The 20,766-nt window shown below is 41.6% G+C and overlaps 1 protein-coding gene across 1 annotated transcript in view; it reads right to left on the reverse strand.

Moving 5' to 3' along the window:
* LOC126471482 (protein dispatched) overlaps positions 1 to 20,766 on the reverse strand; it is a 189,757-nt gene that overhangs the window by 103,740 nt on the left and 65,251 nt on the right. The window contains exon 3 of the mRNA XM_050099686.1: positions 19,438 to 19,599. Coding sequence (XP_049955643.1) covers positions 19,438 to 19,599 — 162 coding nt within the window. The remainder of the gene's footprint in view (positions 1 to 19,437; positions 19,600 to 20,766) is intronic.

Raw genomic sequence — 20,766 nt, forward strand, 5'->3', positions numbered from 1 at the left:
GATTTAAATGAGATAGCAGCAAACACGAAACAATACATGGCAAAATGTTTACATTCATATTATTCTTAAGGTGACGAGAATACTGCATGTGATTCACAATTTATAAAAGTTCCTATTGGCAACCATCTCTTCTCACAGATAGGAAAAAATCCAGAACGTAGAGTTGGCCATATTGACAAACATCCCAAACAGTCTTGCCAGTCGGGTTTTCGTAGTACATTGAAATGCTGCTACATTCGAAGATGAACAATACGTAATTTGTATTTACTTTGTTGGATGACGTATGAAAATGCAGTGGTCGAAACTCGGGGCAGAGAAAAAAGCTCGTCTTCCGCCTTTTTCTTTTTAAATTTACTTACTGATGCAGAGGTTTTGGCGCCAGTATTTATCTCTGTGCCTACAAAGTATGCCTGAGTAGCGCTACATATATTCGACTGCTGAAATAAGTTATGGCGGCACCCACCAACGTTTTTCAGAACTTCCGCTTGCTTTGCACTCGATTCTAAGCCGCAGGCGGTTTTTTGGATTACAAAAACCGGAAAAAAAGTGCGGCTTAGATTCGAGTAAATACGGTACTTAATCTGACTTAAACTAACTTAAGCTAAGGACAACACAGACGGACCCGCACCCGAGGGAGGACTCAAACCTCCGACGGGGATAGCCGCGCGAACTGCGGCAAGGTGCCTTAGACCACACAGCTACCCCGCACAGCTACCTACACTAAAGCCTAACAACAAATATAGGAGTATATTCTCTTAACAAAACAACAAGTGCAGTACAACTCTACAAAAGGAAACTGCTTTGTGTATTATGTTTACATTAGCTGCCAACCAAAAACATACTAGGTTTAATGCTTTGTAGATGAGTATTGTATATGCCTTTATTCCTTTACTTGTTGATATGCTCCAATGCACTTGGTGTTCCAGTATAAAGGAACTCATCAACATCACCACAGACAATCACATGCAAGAATGTTTCTTGTAGCAATTTCATTATATAACATTACAATGTATGCTTGTCACCTGAAGATGAACATAATACAATCATGTATGTTAGTAGAAGAAAAAAATTTGCAGTTGTTACCAACTTTGACTCCATAGGGTACTGTAGTGTACAGCGACTGTATATTATGGTAAGTAAGAAGGATAGGAATACAGCAATCAGTCACAATCGGTTTTTTATTACTCTTGCTGAAATCAGTATATGCAAGAGTAATAGCAAACCAATGGGATTGCAACTGATTGCTGTACTCCTATCCTTCCTTACCATTAGCAGTTGTGGCAAACAAAAATATGTTTGTTTATTTATTTAGCTGCTGTATATTTGTGAGTCTTCTAGAGCTTAGGAGCAACAAAGCAGCAGCAGATACATGTCAGTAACATCCTGTTTGAAGTGAAATGTGAGATTGGAACCCATGTGCATGGAAGTTGACTGTGATTTGAACACAGGCCTTATACCACTGGCCAAATACATTTGTTATCTCCTACAGTAATATTAATAAAATGAGGAATGAAATTTAAAAGAAATGTTAATAGTTGAAGTTTATTACACACTGATTTGAACAATTATTTAAATTAATGGAACCAAAACTTACTGAACTGTAACTTCTTTTCTTAAATTTACTAGCAGAGAAAACCAGCATTGGCCAGGCATTTATTTATAGCTGTGCGCCCATGCCCGTACAGGACAGAATCTGCTCTTGTGCTTAATGTTCACGATGACATATCTCCAAAACTATGTTTTCTTATGCAGGTCATGGCAACTTGAGTGTATTTGTGCATGTGTCTCGGACTTGCTACGTATGATGAGAGTAAGATTAGCATTGTTCCAAAGTTGTCAATGTTTCTGTCATTTATGACAGCAACTCAAAGTTGGACGATTTCTTTCGTGTGTAGTTTCTTCTGATTCAGTGTTATGTAAAGCATCTTTCCCACTTCTATTTTTGCACACATGTCTACCAGGCAGCGTCACTGATCATTAAGCAGTAAGCACCAAACTCCTTGAAAGTGACTTTTTTTGTTTGTTTCTACACCTGTTTAACGTTGGATTTCTTTTACAGTAAAATGATACCTGTCCTCTCTGCACAGAAATATTAATGGATATTGAAGGGCATCATGGTGTGTCTCTGCAATGCTTTGCAGTCCTCATCTTCTTAGCTGTACGATTATGTCACAGATTGTGTTTTCATTGTCCACAATCACGATGGTGACTTCATCTATTTGAGGTGCATTACATCGACGTTTGTGTTCTCCATGTGGTCTTTTCTCGGCTGAAATTATAACTTTATAGTAATCAGAAATCATTTAGTCTAGTGCTGTTTTGAATATGCGAATCAGTTGACTGTATTTGTGTAACATCCTCTGTACATCTTTGACTACATCCCGCGTCAATCCTCTAATATTTGTGCATAGTTGACCAATTTCTGTTTTTTCATTTCCAATTAAATATACTTGCAGAAATTTATGATCTTTGTTGGGTAGTGGTAATAATGATCACATGTTGTGACAGATTTGTCCTCGGATGGAAAAAACATAATCGATTTCATCTCTGTTGGTGTTGATTGAAGTGACACCGAAAGTAGTCATTTAGAAGTAGGTGATGTAGGCTTTTATATTTTGAAGAAAGTGTTTTGATACTACAGTTTCCCTGGTCATGTAATGTAAAACTTCCAGCCGAGGTGCTTCCAGTGGTGGTAATCGAATTTTTCCATTCATGCAACAGAATCCTGGTGTTTCTCTACTGAATTTTTTCGCATTGCAAAACTAGCAGATGTTATCCATTTTTCCAATTATGACGTGTTTGTGTTTGTTATATTCTTTTGTTGGGTCACAGTGGAATGCTTCATTTGTTAGGTTGTACTGTTATCCTCGTCCGCACTTCTCGTAGGGCGATATTTTCATGGCTGGCTTTAGTTTGCAGTCTTTTATTATAAGATTGTGTCACAATTCTTGAGTCTTCAATCCGTTCATTTTGCTACTCTTCCGTTTCTCTGCTTCTCACAGTTCTCATTGTCATTCGTTGGGAACTTAAACGTGCTTCATGGTCTTCGCCTGTTTCTTGTTTTGCTGTTCTTTTTGTTTTCACTGTTTTACTTCAGAACTGGCTAGATCTACTCCTCTTTTATGTTTGGGCATTGTCTAAAATACACTCCTGGAAATGGAAAAAAGAACACATTGACACCGGTGTGTCAGACCCACCATGCTTGCTCCGGACACTGCGAGAGGGCTGTACAAGCGATGATCACACGCACTGCACAGCGGACACACCAGGAACCGCGGTGTTGGCCGTCGAATGGCGCTAGCTGCGCAGCATTTGTGCACCGCCGCCGTCAGTGTCAGCCAGTTTGCCGTGGCATACGGAGCTCCATCGCAGTCTTCAACACTGGTAGCATGCCGCGACAGCGTGGACGTGAACCGTATGTGCACTTGACGGACTTTGAGCGAGGGCGTATAGTGGGCATGCGGGAGGCCGGGTGGACGTACCGCCGAATTGCTCAACACGTGGGGCGTCAGGTCTCCACAGTACATCGATGTTGTCGCCAGTGGTCGGCGGAAGGTGCACGTGCCCGTCGACCTGGGACCGGACCGCAGCGACGCATGGATGCACGCCAAGACCGTAGGATCCTACGCAGTGCCGTAGGGGACCGCACCGCCACTTCCCAGCAAATTAGGGACACTGTTGCTCCTGGGGTATCGGCGAGGACCATTCGCAACCGTCTCCATGAAGCTGGGCTACGGTCCCGCACACCGTTAGGCCGTCTTCCGCTCACGCCCCAACAACGTGCAGCCCGCCTCCAGTGGTGTCGCGACAGGCGTGAATGGAGGGACGAATGGAGATGTGTCGTCTTCAGCGATGAGAGTCACTTCTGCCTTGGTGCCAATGATGGTCGTATGCGTGTTTGGCGCCGTGCAGGTGAGCGCCACAATCAGGACTCCATACGACCTAGGCACACAGGGCCAACACCCGGCATCATGGTGTGGGGAGCGATCTCCTACACTGGCCGTACACCACTGGTGATCGGCGAGGGGACACTGAATAGTGCACGGTACATCCAAACCGTCATCGAACCCATCGTTCTACCATTCCTAGACCGGCAAGGGAACTTGCTGTTCCAACAGGACAATGCACGTCCGCATGTATCCCGTGCCACCCAACGTGCTCTAGAACGTGTAAGTCAACTACACTGGCCAGCAAGATCTCCGGATCTGTCCCCCATTGAGCATGTTTGGGACTGGATGAAGCGTCGTCTCACGCGGTCTGCACGTCCAGCACGAACGCTGGTCCAACTGAGGCGCCAGGTGGAAATGGCATGGCAAGCCGTTCCACAGGACTACATCCAGCATCTCTACGATCGTCTCCATGGGAGAATAGCAGCCTGCATTACTGCGAAAGGTGGATATACACTGTACTAGTGCCGACATTGTGCATGCTCTGTTGCCTGTGTCTATGTGCCTGTGATTCTGTCAGTGTGATCATGTGATGTATCTGACCCCAGGAATGTATCAATAAAGTTTCCCCTTCCTGGGACAATGAATTCACGGTGTTCTTATTTCAATTTCCAGGAGTGTATAAACCAAATCAACTTTTTATTGACAAATACACTAAGTATGCTTCACACTCTCCTGATGTTTTATTTTCGATTTATATTCAGTCACTGTACCGCTTTGTTTTTATTCACTCACTGCACTGCGTTTTTGGTTTCTCCCTTTGTCACTGACAAGAAAATGACGTCCAAGCCACAATGGGTCTTGCTTTGTACACCCCTACCAATGAGCAGCCCCACCAGTGGCGAAACATTTGAGTGTGTTCTGTAATGATCCACAACGATCTGGGATGTTTCTGAACATTCTGGAATCTTCCCAAATGTTTCAAACTATTCCCAAATATTCCAGAACATCCCATATCATTGTAGAACATTCCGGAACATGCTAGAATGTTGTGGAATGCTCTCACATACTCTCGAATGTTCTGGATGTTCTCGAATACTATTGAATGTTCTGGAATGTTCCAGAAATTTCTAGAGGGATAAACTTCGTGCCCCTTGTATCTTCAAAAGCACGCCCTTAAGGGGGGGGGGGGGGGGGGGGGGAGGACATCAACCGGCTGACTTGGAGCAGGAGAGGCACCACAGGACATTTTAATTTCCAGTGCCTATACTTTTACAAATTAATTCATAAAACTTTGTTAGCATGACCAGGAAGGATTCAGAATTCACACTCATAGCAGTGGAAGTTCGAAAACATAACAAAGTATTTTTTTTACATGTGAAATTTCATCATTTTTTTCACTTACTAATGGCAGCATTTGTTGCTATAGGTACACTTTTCTTCATAAGTAAGAGAGATGGTTCAACGAATTTTGCACAGCATACAAACCATTCTTAAAGGTGTATGAAACTAAAATTTTCCAAATCTATTAAAAACTGTGGTAAAAATTGAGGTAATTAACTACAAAATTTGTGTTTTTTCTAAGCACAAAGTTTAAAATACAATAGATCATTTGTTTTTTCATAAATTAAATAAATTCTACAGTTTCATACACCTGTATGTATGGTATGTACACTGTGCATAATTCATCGAAGAATCTCTCTAACTTATGAAGAAAAGTGTACCTATAGCAACAAATGCAGCCATTAGTAAGTGAAAAATGATGAAATTTCACATGTAAAAAAAAATTATTTTGTTATGTTTTCGAACTTCCACTGCAATGATCCTGAATCCTTCCTGGTGATGCTGACAAAGTTTTATGAATTTGTTTGTAAAAGTATAGACACTGAAAATTAAAATGTCCTGTGATGCCTCTCCTGCTCCAAGTCGGCCCGTTCGACATCCTACCCCCCTTAAGGTAAAAATGGGAAGTTTCTTCATGGACGGGGGATACAGGGCTGCCACACCATACAACTCCCTCCATCGTCCTGGGACTCATTTCTGAGTTTTAGTGGCACACGAACTATACACTTACTTTTATAATATAATATTGATTACATCTTGATCAATTTAAACCGATATTCAGCAAATACCAAATGTGTGTGTGTGTGTGTGTGTGTGTGTGTGTGTGTGTGTGTGTGTAATACCTGATAAAGTACAAAACAACACCAGTTGAGGTAATTGGTGAATTATGATCATATTCTGATATTTAAAACATATGATGTGTACTTGCTGCTTTGTGCAAAATTAATTCATGACAAAAAGTATGGATTGTAATGAAAGGGGTTTTAAGTTATCACACACACGTACTGAGTGGCATGGAACAATAATAATAATAATAATAATAATATGCATTTTGATCATTGTAGAGCAGCTTAGTTTACAAATAAACAGTTACTTAACAAAAGCACATATGTTTGTAAGAATGGTAAATTACCTTTCCTTATTACTGTCACTGTGCTTGCTGCAAGTTAGGCTAACTTCTCCTGAAAAAGACATCTAACAAACTCAGGCTGTGCACTGTATTCAGGAAGGTGTGAGGTTCAGAATGGTGGTCAGCACCATGTGGTAATCACTACAGAGCTGTTAAGCATGCTTACTCTGGTGACAGTAATATAAAACTGCCTCCCAAGTACAGCATAACCACAAGCTCACAAGCTGTACAAGGTATTCCAAGAAATAGTTCAGACCAAACAGAGACACTGAGTATCATCATAAGCTTTCAATTTCTGGCTAGAAAAAGCTAATGTCTGCCAACCTATGTGCAAGAGAGGTAAAGTATCCTGGCTGGCACTACCTCCATTCGTAACTTTAACTGAAGAAACTAGTGAGATGCTGGTGAAAATTATTGCAAATAAAATGAGTAAAAGATACTTTGTGTGGGTTGGTCGGTTGGTTGGTTGGTTGGTTGGTTTAGAGGCGGGAGAAGGGACCAAACTACAAGGTCATCAATCCCTTGGTCCTAATAAAACAATGCCACAAGTCTGAGAATAAAACGGACAAAACATATAACACAAAACGGAAAGAAAGGAAAAGCCACAAGAACGAAGGGAAGGCAACGAACACTGATAGGAATAAAAGAGGACAAGAAAACAACAGAGATGCTAGAAACAGAAGAGAGTAAAACATGAAAGCAGATTAGAGTGGCTGGCCAACCACGAGTATAAAAACGGAAAGCCAGCCACTCTGCAATACATTAAAACCTCCACCCTAAAAGCACAAGGGTGGAGGACACGGAGGGACAAAGGACATGTGCTAAAACCTACATAGAAGTATAAAACCCACTCTCACAGATTAAACTTAAAACTAAAGCTGCTGTGGAGGCATTGTCGCCCAACACAGAAGACAGGGTGCTGGGAAAGTTAAAAGTCTGCCGCAGAGAGGCTAAAAGTGGGCAGTACAGCAAGAGGTGGACAACTGTCATTTGGGAGCCACAGCGACACTGGGGTGGATCCTCGTGACAGAGTAGGTAAACATGCGTTAGCCACATATGGCCAATGCGGAGCCAGCAGGGGACAACTGATTCCCTGCCAGAGGCCTGCATGGAAGACTTCCACACATTCATAGTCTTCTTAATGACACGCAGTTTGTTGTGCGTGCTGTTATGCCATTCTGTCTCCCAAAGCTGGAAAGCCCTGCGGTGTAAGACAGTACGCAGGTCAGCTTTGGAGATGCCTATCTCCAGAAGCGGTTTCAGTGTCGCCTGTTTAGCCAGCCTGTCGGCAAGTTCGTTGCCAGGGCTTCGACGTGTCCTGGGGTCCACACAAACACCAAGGAATGGCGAGACTGTTCCAGGTCGTAGATATACTCCCGAATGGACGCTACCAGGGGGTGGCGAGGGTAGCACTGGTCGATAGCTTGTAGGCTGCTCAATGAGTCAGCACACAGGAGAAATGATTCGCCAGGGCATGAGCGGATGTACTCAAGAGCACGAGATATGGCCGCAAGCTCTGCAGTGAAAACACTGCAGCCAACTGGCAAGGAGTGCTGCTCAATGTATCCTCTATGAACATATGCAAAGCCTATGTGACCATCAACCACTGAGCCATTGGTGTACACCGCTTCAGAGCCTCAGAACACATCAAGAATCAAGAGGAAGTGACAACGGAGAGCGGCAGGGTTAACGGAGTCCTTAGGGCCATGCAAAAGGTCCAGACGAAGCTGTGGCCGAGGCGTACACCATGGAAGTGTATGTGAAAGGACCGCAAGTTGAGGTGGTAAAGGGAAGGACTCCAGTTCAGAGAGAAGGGACCGCACACGAACCGCAATCGTTAGCCCGATCTGGGCCGCCGATGTGGGAGATAGACTGCCGCGAAAGGAGACAGTAATTCGGATGCTCAGAGGAACTATGAATGTGTGGTGCATAACTGGTGAGCAGTTGCACACGTCTGATCTGCAGTGGAGGGACACCAGCCTCCACCAGTACGCCGGTCACCGGACTCGTTAAAGCTCCTGTCGCTAATTGGACCCCACAGTGGTGCACAGGGTCGAGTAAATGCAATGCTGTAGGTGCTGCTGAACCATAAATCACACTCCCATAGTCAATTCGGGATTGGAGAAGGGCTCTGTAGAGCTGCAGCAGCGTAGAGCGATCTGCACCCCAGTTGGTGTTGCTCAGGCAACGGAGGGCATTGAGATGCTGCCAGCACTTCTGCTTAAGCTGACGAAGATGAGGGAGCCAAGTCAATCGAGTTTCAAAAACCAGTACTAGAAATTGATATGTCTCCACTACAGTGAGTGGATTGTCATTAAAGTAAAGTGCGGGTTCCAGATGAACGGTGCGATGCCGACAGAAGTGTACAACATCCGACTTTGCAGCTGAAAACTGGAAGCCGTGGGCTAGAGCCCATGACTGTGCCTTGTGGATGGCTCCCTGGAGGCGTCACTCAGCAACAACGGTACTGGTGCAGCAGTACAAAATGCAGAAGTCTTCTACATACAGAGAAGGTGAGACGGAGGGCCCATCAGCTGCTGACAGACCGTTAATGGCCACTAAAAATAAAGAGACATTCAATACAGAGCCCTGCAGGACTCCATTCTCCTGGATATGGATGAAACTATGGGAGTCATCAACTTGGACATGGAAAGTACGGAGTGACAGGAAGTTTTGGATAAAAATCGGGAGTGGTCCCCAGAGACCCCACTCATACAATGTGGCAAGGATATGATGTCGCCAAGTCGTGTCGTATGCTTTACGTAAGTCAAAAAAGACAGCAATCAGGTGTTGCCGTCCGGAAAATGCTGTTCGGATGACAGACTCGATGGACACAAGACTATCAGTGGTAGGACAACCCTGGCGGAAGCTGTGCTGACATGGAGCCAGCAAGCCACGTAACTCCCAGACTCAGCCTAACCACCGACATACCATACGTTCCAGCAGCTTACAAAGAATGTTGGTGAGGCTGATGGGCCAATAGCTATCCACATAAAGCAGGTTTTTCCTGGGTTTGAGCACGGTAATGGTGGTGCTCTTCCACCATTGCGATGGAAAGACGCCATCACACCAGATCCGGTTGAAGTTGACGAGAAGATGTCGCTTGTAGTCAGACGAGAGATGTTTAATAATCTGGCTGTGAATCTGATCAGGCCAGGAGCTGCATCCGAGCAAGGTGCAAGGGCACTGAGGAGCTCCCACTCTGTAAATGGGGCATTATAGGATTCACTGCAGCATGTAATGAATGAGAGGGCATCCCTTTCCAGCCGCCGTTTGAGTGTGCTAAAGGCTGGGGGGTTATTCTCAGACGCAGAGACTCGAGCAAACTGCTCAGCAAAGAGCTCGGCAATCACATTTGCATCGGTACCTAACTCGCCATTTATGGTAACACCGGGGCAGCTGTTGGGGCCTGGTACCCAAAAAGACGTTTGATCTTTGCCCAGACATGGGAAAGTGTTGTGTGGCACCCAATGGTAGAAACGTATCTCTCCCAACACTTCTTCCATTGTTTGATAAGGTAGCGAACACGGGCACGGAGTCGTTTAAAGGCTATGAGGTGCTCCAAGGAAAGGTGCCGCTTATGCCACTGTAGAGCTCGCTGACGCTCCTTAATTGCTTAAGTGACTTCCGGCGACCACCAAGGGACTGCCTTACACTTCGGGCACCCTGAAGAGCGAGGGATTGTGTTTTCTGCTGCAGAAATACTTGTGCTAGTCACCTGCTCAACCATCACATCGATGTTACCGTGTGGGGAAGATTCAGTGGTGATAGCAGAGGTGAAAGTTCCTCAGTCCACCTTGTTCAAAGTCCATTTGGGCAGGCACCCGTGTTCCTGATGCTGGGGCAGTGACAGGAAGATGGGGAAGTGGTCACTACCACACAGGTTGTCATATGCTCTCCAGTGGAGAGATGGGAGAAGTCCTGGGCTGCAAATTGATAAATTAATGGCCGAGTAACTACCACGAGCCACACTGAAATGTGTGGCGGCCCCAGTTTCGACATCTCTGTCTCGGCCAGTAAGCATGGTACCACCCCACAAGGGGTTATGGGCATTAAAATCTCCCAGAAGTAGGAAAGGTTTAGCGAGTTGATCAATCAGTGCAACTAATACATTCAGGGCTACTGCACCATCTGGAGGAAGATATACATTGCAGACAGTAATTTCCTGTGTCGTCCTTATTCTGACAGCCACAGCTTCAAGAGGGGTTTGAAGGGGCACATGTTCACTACAGACTGAGTTTAGGACATAAATGCAAACTCCATCTGACACTCGATTATGGTCGCTACTGCTCCTGTAATACCCCTTATATCTGTGGAGGGCAGGGGTCCGCATTGCTGGGAACCAGGTTTCCTGGAGAGCAATCCAGATAGCAGGTGTAAGGCTTCCCAGTTGTCATAGGTCAGCCAGGCAGTGGAAAAAAACCGCCGCAATTCCACTGGAGGATGACATTGTGGGACTGGGAAGGCATGGAACATTCAATGAGGCAGTTTACGCCTCAGAGTCACCTGCTGCCACCGATTTATTGCCTGGGCAGTCTATATCCATTGTGTCTGAGGGTCTGGCGAGATCTAGGTCCTCAGCAGATGCCAAAATCTCCACCCCATCCCAGACGCAGAGCTTTTAAGTAGCCATGGTGTGGGTGCCACCGCAATTTCCTTGGTCTTACGAGTTTTCTTTTTGGTTTTCTCTCAATGCTCCTTGGGTTTCCCTGGCTGGGAGGACTTCACTGGCTCATGACCAGCTGCTTTTGGGCTCTTCAGCCACTGGCGGGTGTCCTCTTTCCCACTAGAAGAAAACTGGGAAGAGAGTGACCCAAGGGACCCCTTCCTACTGAGTGAAGCCGAAGAAGACTCACTTCTCCAGCTTAGAAGTGGAGACGGACATCCACGCCACAAGCCGATGGTTGGGGGGGGGCCGAGGGGGGGGGGGGTTTGCTCCCCAAGTAGATGGTGCAGGAAGCAACAGGGAGGGAAATGCCACCCACTATGGAGGCAGGTGTAGTCTTCTGGATCTGAGAGGTGACCTGGGTTGGCGGAGCTGATGGTGCCAGAACTGTTGTAGCGGCGGCATAAGACAATGTCATACGCACAGGATGCAGGTGTTAAATTTTTTTCTTAGCCTCAGTGTAGGTCAATCTGTCCAGGGTTTTGTACACCATGATTTTCCTTTCTTTCTGGAGAATCCTGCAGTCAGGCGAGCAAGGCAAATAGTGCTCTCCGCAGTTGACAAAGATTGGAAGCGGGGCACATGGAGTATTGAGATGTGATGGGCGGCCGCTATCTCAGCATGTGACGCTGGAAGTACAGCGAGAAGACATATGGCTGAAGTTCCAGCACTTAAAGCACCGCTTCGGGGGAGGGATACAGGGCTTTACATCACACCGGCAGACCATCACCTTGACCTTCTCGGGCAATTTATCACCCTCAAAGGCCAAGATCAGGGCACCGGTGGCAACCCGATTATCCTTCAGACCCTGGTGGACACGTCGGACAAAATGTACACCTCGCCGCTCTAAATCAGCGCGCAGCTCATTGTCAAACTGCAAAAGAAGGTCTCGGTGAAATATGATACCCTGGACCATATTTAAGCTCTTATGGGGCATGATGGTTACAGAACCATCCCCCAGCTTGTCACAAGTGAGTAGCTTGTCACAAGTGAGTAACTCCCGTGACGGGGCAGAGGATGCTGTTTTGATCAAGACTGACCCAGATCTCATTTTGGACAAGTCCTCCACCTCCCCAAACTTGTCCTCTAAATGCTCAACAAAAAACTGAGGCTTCATCGTCATGAAAGATTCCCCATCAGCTCTCGAACAAACAAGGTACTGGGGCAAATAAGATCCGCTGCCATCTTTAGCCTGACGTTCCTCCCATGGTGTGGCCAGGAATATCATAGATGGTATTCCTGTACATCCAATTGTAAATAACATAAGATAGCTTAGCATATGAGATTAGGAAGAAGCTCAAGAGTCTGATCAATAACAAACTTATGAGGTCAAATACATGATATGTAATGAAGTGAAGCATAAAATTAGGGATCCTTGAAATTGGGGAGTTTCTATCTTCTGAGGTCTCGAATATGTACACCAACACACTGATCGAAGAGGCAATTCCGATAAAAATAACCTAATTGAGAACAAAAAACCTCAAGAGGCCTGAAATTCATGTGGTTACTGACTTGCTACAGTTAATCACAAATTTCAACTATTTCTGTTGATATGCAAAAGACTGCCTTACAATGGGAAGTCTTCTGGCAAGGATATTGACAGATTTATCTGAATAATTTAGAGTGTAAGTTCTTTAAACAATATAAGTAAACAGCACAGAAAGTTAAACATTATTACAGATTGCCAACAACATACTGATGTTGAAGGCACTCACAATGTAATAGACATTATGTATGCAAAGTTCAATAGTTCACACACCATAAGATAGAGAAATCAAAAGTAAGTAAGTTTATCAACTACCCAGACACAAAAATTATGAATCTTGGAGACCAACAAAAATTCGGTATTTTTTGTTAATGTACATCCACACACGTATCGATAACAGTCTTGTCAAAAGGTTGCACATAAAAAAGCATTTTTTTCAATGTACAGTATGTCGCTTAATGAACTAAGCCTGATGATGCCGAAATTCAGAAAGAGTTAGCCATATTAAAAAAGCTGTCTATTTAAGGAATGACTTTCCTGGTGACAGGGTTAGGAATGTGTGTACCAAAATATGCAATATCAATGCAAAAACAGTTAAAGAAATCACACTGGTAAAAGACAAACAAATGAATGACTGTTAGCCACTTGGAATTTGATATGTCATAAACTTACTTGCCCAAGCTGTTAAAAATAGAAATACCATTGTAGTTAATGTATTTATCCAACAAGCAGAAGTTAGAGACATGCCTAACCAGTACTAGAATGATTGTCACACCACGATGCACATTATTCACATTATATAACTTAGTTCCATGTACATTTCAAACACCATAAGTAAACAGTGAGGCTGATTAATGACACGACTACTGAATATTTTAAAGCAAGCTCCAAAATGTTGACTGGGGTGAAGTTCAGAACGACCCTAATGTTAACTCTAAATTCAACATACTTCCTTAATGAGCCTGCATCCATTTTAAAAGCATTTTTTCTTTAAAAAAAGCAATGTAATAGTGACAAGTCATTAAAGAAATCTTCAAAATGAAAAAAGGACTTGTACCAAATAGCCAGAAGAAGATCGGATGTTATGGGCGCACAATGTCGAGGTCATCTGCGCAGAACAAGAAATGTCCCAGATATCCTATATTATTATAAACAGTACTGTAACATATTAAATTGCAAAATATTCAAGACTGTGCACATCTTCTCTAAAACTGACAAATCAGATAATAAAATAAAATCAATACAAAATATTATTAAAAGAGAGAGACAGGGAAAGAAGCCATAGAAGGTGACATTATTTCTTTTAAAGAGAATGGGAGCACTGTAAAAGAAATAAAAAACATTAATCCTGTAACCCCACCTAACATAAGAAAGATCATCATGATTCTAAAAAGTAAAATTTCATATGGGGTGGATAATATCTTCAATACGACACAAAAAAGCTGTGGCTCTATAATATGAAATGTTATTAGTCACTTGTGTAATGCATCAATAACTCAGGGTGTTTACCCAGAAAGATTGAAATATGTCATTGCCAGGCCTATCTATATAAAGGGTGACTTCACAGATGTCAATAGCTACCAACCAGTGTCACTCCTTACACCATTCTCTAAAAGTTTTTGAGAAGGTAATATACTCCAGGATTGTCACCCACCTGTGTGGTACTGGGGTACTTAGCCATTGACAGTTTGGATTTCAAAAGGCCATTATACTGAACCAGCTATTCATACATTTTTCTGAGCACAGAAAATCTTTAAATGATAAATGATCAATGACTGTGATCTTCTGTGACTTATCGAAAGCATGCTTACTAAAGCATTAGTGTCAATTATAATAATTTATAAGAGAAGTTAAGTTTTTATGGTTTGTGGAAGTTACTGAAAGGTATTTAAAGGTTTTGCACAAATGGCCTAGCTTATATATATTAGATTTGCTACAACGTTTACGTTCAGCTATTTTTTTTCCTTAAGAATAATGACGAACTTGCATTTTCATTCACTGGTGTTATAAGTCATAACACTCTGGGGTAATTGCTCTCTTAGGCAAAAAGTATTCATTGCACAAAAATGAGTATTATGTGTGGAGTTCACACATGTACATCTTGTTGGCATCGCTTTAAGCAGCTGGGAATATTAACTACAGCTTCACAATACATTTACTCACTTATGAAATTTGTTAGCAACAGTCCATCTAAGTTTGATAGTAACAGAGGTATTAACAAGTACCATACTAGAAGGAAAAATGATCTGCATTATTTTTACTAAATCTAACTTTGGCACAGAAGTGGGTGAAATCTGCAGATATTACTCAAAGACTGGGACTCAAAACCAGATCTCCCACTTGTCGCTAGCAATCACCGCAACTGCATTCACCTTCTGACCATGCTTCCCACCTGACCCAAATTCATGGCCTGTTACACACTACTGACATAGCATCATGTACCCATGAACCACTGACCCACAGTTCCTGATTACTGTATGAGATTGGGCATGGTGTGCATCAGCACTGAAAGACAGCATTGCTAGTCATCGACACTACATAACTCATTGATAATCTACCCATGGAACTAAAGTGTCTGACAGATATAACAAGTGTTTTCAAATGTAGATTAAAGATGTTCCTCTTTGACAACTCCAATAAAGCAGAGGAATTTCTGAGTAAAGGTAATTAGTCACTTTGATGAAAAAAACTGTAAATTACAATGAAATTCAGTCGCACTATCCTCTGTGCCCTTGGTGGCTCAGATGGATAGAGTGCCAGCTGTGTAAGCAGGAGATCCCGGGTTCGAGTCCCAGTCAGGAGACACATTTTCAACTGTCCCCGTTGACGTATGTCAACGCCTGTAAGCAGCTAAGGGTTTTCATTTCATTGTAATTTCATTCTAACGAGCTGCATGGTCACAGATGGTATCTGTTCTTTCGGACATGTCCGAGAGAACAGAAACCATCTTAGTATATATAAAGCTGTAAATGGTCCACATGTAGCCACATAAATATTATTTTTTTGGTGGTTGAAATGTGTTCTATGTTTTTTCTGTTGATGCATTCCACACTATAACATTTATTGTGTCTTTGGTCTACAGAACAACTAGCTAACTAACCACCCAACAAAAGTTTGTCGGATTCCCATACCTCAGGGCAGCTTTGGATAAACTTGCACAGACATTTAAAAACACAAAGGTAGGGATTAGTTTCCAAACAAAAAATATTCTACAGAAACTAATCTGATGTAACAGTAATAGAAGTGAACATTTCAGTAAATCGGGCATCTATAATATTCATTGTGGTACATGCCCAAAGCATATATTATATTGGACAGACAGGATGTCCTTTTACTACTAAATTTAAAGAACATATCAGGTAAACAGGTAGCAGCACTTCCACATTCAGTATTCATCTCAAAGAGAATACACCTAACACAGCCAGTATAGAGGCATCCCTCCAAATCCTGGACACTATACAGAAGGGCAAAACCATGAATATTTTGGAAGAAATACAAATGCAGGATCATCTCAAAACTCTCAAAACTCACCCAGAAAATATGTTAAATGAACAAGCAGACTTATTTAAGAGAAGATTTCTGGACAACTTCAATTCAGTCTCAAAAAACAGTGAATGGTAGCTGAATGCTCCACGTAACTGCCAGCAGTACTTTCCCTTCATCATGTATCCCATCTTTTCGAGTAGAATACTTCATTTATTTATTTGACACTTGATTTCTTACAATATCAGAACATATGTTGATATACACTATGTGATCAATAGTATCTGGACACCACCAAAGACATAAGTTTTTCATATTAGGTGCATTGTGCTGCCACCTACTGCCAGGTACTCCATATCAGCAAACTCAGTAGTAATTAGATATTGTGAGAGAGCAGAGTGGGTGCTCTGCGGAACTCACGGACTTCGAATGTGATCAGTTGATTGGGTGTCACTTGTGTCATACATCTGTAAGTGAGATTTCCACACTCCTGAACATCCCCAGGTCCACTGTTTCCAATGTGATAGTGAAGTGGAAACATGAAGGGACACGTACAGCACAAAAGCAACAGGCCGAATTCGTCTGTTGACTGACAGAGACTGCCAACAGTTGAAGAGGGTCGTAATGTGTAATAAGCAGATATCTTCCCAGACCATCACACAGGAAATCCAAACTGGATCAGGATCCACTTCAAGTACTTTGAAAGATAGGTGAGAAAACTTGGATTTCATGGTCGAGCGGCTGCTCACAAGCCACACATCACACCGGTAAATGCCAAACGATGCCTTGCTTGGTGTAAGGAGTGTGAACATTGGACGACTGAACAGTGGAAAAACATTGTGTGGAGTGACGAATCACGGTACACAATGTGGTGACCCGATGGCAGGGTGTGGGTATGGCAAATGCCCAGTGCACATCATCTACCAGTGCGTGTAGTACCAACAGTAAAATTCGGAGGCGGAGCTGTTATGGGGTGGTCGTGTTTTTCATGGAGGGAACTTGCACCCCTTGATTCTTTTGCGTGGCACTATCACAGCACAGGCCTACATTGATGTTTTAAGCACCTTCTTGCTTCCCACTGTTGAAGAGCAATTTGGGGATGGCGACTGCATCTTTCAACACAATCGAGCACCTGTTCATAATGCACGGCCTGTGGCGGAGTGATTACATGACAATAACATCCCTGTAATTGACTGGTCTGCACAGAGGACTGGCCTGAATCTGATAGGACAACTTTGGGATGTTTTGGAACAACGATTTTGTGCCAGGCCTCACCAACCGACATCAATACCTCTCCTCAGTGCGGCACTCCATGAAGAATGGGCTGCCATTCCTGAAGAAACCTTCCAGCACCTGACTGAACGTATGCCTGCAAGAGTGGACGCTGTCATCAAAGCTAAGGGTGGGCCAACACCATATTGAATTCCAGCATTACCGATGGAGGGTGCCACGAACATGTAAGTCATTTTCAGCCATGTGTCGGGATACTTTTGATCACATATTGTATCATTTCACGAACTACCACCATGTAGTATTTTAGTTATTATTCAAATTTATGGATTATGTTTTTACGACAATTAATGTAGTTGTTGTATTTTTTGATTTGAGAAACAAAAATGTATTTGCAGTGCATGGATTCTTTGTGGCAGGACACTTTCATGAGCCCCACACTGTGTGTCCAATTCCTTCAGTAATCCAATAAACAATTTATATAAAAAGTCCAGAATGCTTTTGTACCTATGCCATGATATTGTATGTACCTATCCACGATATTGTATGTACCTTCACAAGTATATAGTATTTTGATTTATTCTCAGGTTTATGGATATGTGTGTTTTTACCACAGTTAATAACGTATGACAGTCCTCGTTTTTCCCATTGCCTTAAGCTTAGCATCTAAGAGTATATTTGTATATGCTATCAAAGGTTTTATGTCAAGATGCTTACATTCTATCTTAAATATAGTCCTTAGGAATGATGCAAATATGTTGAAGCTGGTTTCCACTCTGTTTTTAACCAAAATGCTGCATGTTACTGACATGGGCAGCTCTAGCTTCAAGACATTTAATTCCAGCCATTACCTACTGATAAAGTTAATTAAGATGCTGTCTTTATCTGCTTGTTTCATATGTTTTCATAACAAAATGGTGTATTTTAAGCTTCACACAGATGATGTATGTGATGAATGCTGACTTGAGCCATAGAGGTTCACAGTCTTTTTATTAATTTTATTAATGTTGACATTTTATTGGTGTTGTCCCGAATGTGAAGAAGTTTTTAAATTCTGAATCTAGATTTTTCATGGATGTACTGTGAAAAACATTTTCTGACAGTGGAATGTCTAATTTTGATGTTTACAAGATTTAGTCAAACAAAGACAAAAATTTTGAAATAGCGTTTCACCCAGCATAGAAAATGCAATGCAGCTACTGAACATACCTTATGGTAAGTTTAGACAATAAACTGCTGTTAGCCTTGTTTTGCTGTGTCTGAAAATGCACCAGCTGTTTGTCATATCAGTGACCTATCCCCCGCAGACCTTTTCCTGTATCCAAAACTTAAAACAGTGTTGAAAAAATGCCATATCAAAACCACTGAGGAGCTCAGCACAATACAACAAGAGAACTGTGCAGCATCCCAGAAAGTGAATTCCAGAAGGCTTTCCAAAAATGGAAAAAATATTGGGAATGGTATATTGCCGGTGGAAGGGTCTACTTTGAAGGGGACATTGCTTAAAATGTAGTTAATGAGCAATAAAGATGTTATAAGCAAAGTCTGTTCTTTTTTGACACCCCTCATATCGATTGCAGCTTTAACAACATAACAATGACCTCAAGTCAAAATTACAGTTGTGTAAATTGTAATAAATACCACAGTCAATGGTGAATATTAAGTCATTTAAAAATTCAATGAGACTGTAATCCAAAACAAATACAATTTCCTACAAAAAATAAATAAATAAAAATAAAAAAATAATAATCACAATCTCGTGTGAAAGGAATGTTTATGAATTTTTTCAGTGCTGTGTTTCAAAATTAAAACTATTTTACTCCTGTAATCAATGTTGGTGCAACAGTTACAAACATCTTTGTAGCTCCAAGCATCATACTTTGTAATTCTTTGTATCATGGAGACCTGTGAACTAATATCCCACGTAAAATGGGCTACTATGAATGGCTGTATAAATAATTATATTACAAAACATTAACAGCTGTGTCAAGAGTCACTGTCCCACTAGTCTTTTGCTATCTCTATTTTGACATACAAATCAACAACAAATCTGTTGTTTCATTTAATATATTCATACAGTAAACTGTGTCTTACATCTTAACAAGGTAAAGTGGCTTAATATCTATAGATTTGTAATTGCAACATACATAGATAAAAGATCACTCTTCTGAGTTATACAAATACAATGCAATTTTAAATTACTGTCATTTACCTTATGATGCTGCCGATGTCTCCTTATCTTTGATATTTCTCTTAAGTCAACAATGTCACCTTTTGGATTTACTGAGAGTGGTCCAGATGGTCTTGTTGCATCTTTCAGATTAATCCATGCTGTTATTCTCTGGGATAAAACTGTCCCCCTTGACTGAAATCCCTAAAAGAATTATGCAACAATCTGAAAATTATGACTTCAAAATATTTACATAAAAATAACCATTATTGTCCAATACCTCAACACTAAATTTTTTAAATTATTTTCAGTACAGAAATATGAATCTCAAAAACTGCATAATACCCAATAAATCTTTCATTCAAAAAGATCTTTCACTTTTGTTATGTGTAGTTATATTTGGTCATCAGCATCTACTTTCATACTTTATCTTCACCCAAATCAAAACATTACTTCAATAATGAGAACAAGAATTTTGTAATAGAACACAAAACATAATCTGCAAATTTTCCGTGCAATGAATTTTATCAATGTGATTGTTTCCATGGCTCACACAAAAACTGTACAGTACAGTTCAAATGGGGGAAAAACAAAATTTATAACTACAGAATAAACATTTCACAATGGGCACAGGATGTACACTTAGGCTATTAAGTCTTACTCTGAAGCACCTATCAGTCCTGTGCAAATATAACAATAAAGAAAGTGTCCAGCTGGTTTTAATTGTTTATTACTCTGAATACCAAGTGATTAAAGTACCTAGGCATTACAGCTTTTGTTAAGATTTCTGACGTGTTGCAGTGTTTCACTTTTTCTTCCATGGTGTATCTCATACAGGAATCTAATTTTTAAAAAATAGCTTGCAATGTGAAAAGCAAAAATCCGAGCATAAAGGGCACACAATAATTTTGGTGTTAAAAGCCAGTTAATTTCATGAAAAAGACGTCATTTTTATTTCATGGATCTATCAAATATGAACAGTTTGTTACTCATCTGTGCAATTTCACACTGTTTAGAAGTGCATGAACATATTTCATAACAGGATTCAACAAAACAAATAACATTTCTGTATCCACCACCATACCAGCAGTCCTGCTGCCTACAACATAACAACAATTAATTTTCTTTCCAGTAAGCACTCAGATTTGATACAGGTTTTTGCCATGTATGAGAAAAAACCCATGGCAGTTTCGTGTCCCTGCTATTTTCCTTTATTCCTGTCTAATAATCAGGTCACCTCTACAGCTTTTTGACTTCTTTCATACACATAGAACTTACATATTATTTCTGGATTCTTTTGTTAAATAAAGACCTACATCCCTTGACATAACATGTTTAAAAAGCCATATATAAATTTCAATACCATTTTAC

This window comes from Schistocerca serialis, chromosome 3 (assembly GCF_023864345.2).
Source record: "Schistocerca serialis cubense isolate TAMUIC-IGC-003099 chromosome 3, iqSchSeri2.2, whole genome shotgun sequence".
NCBI classification, from domain to species: domain Eukaryota; kingdom Metazoa; phylum Arthropoda; class Insecta; order Orthoptera; family Acrididae; genus Schistocerca; species Schistocerca serialis.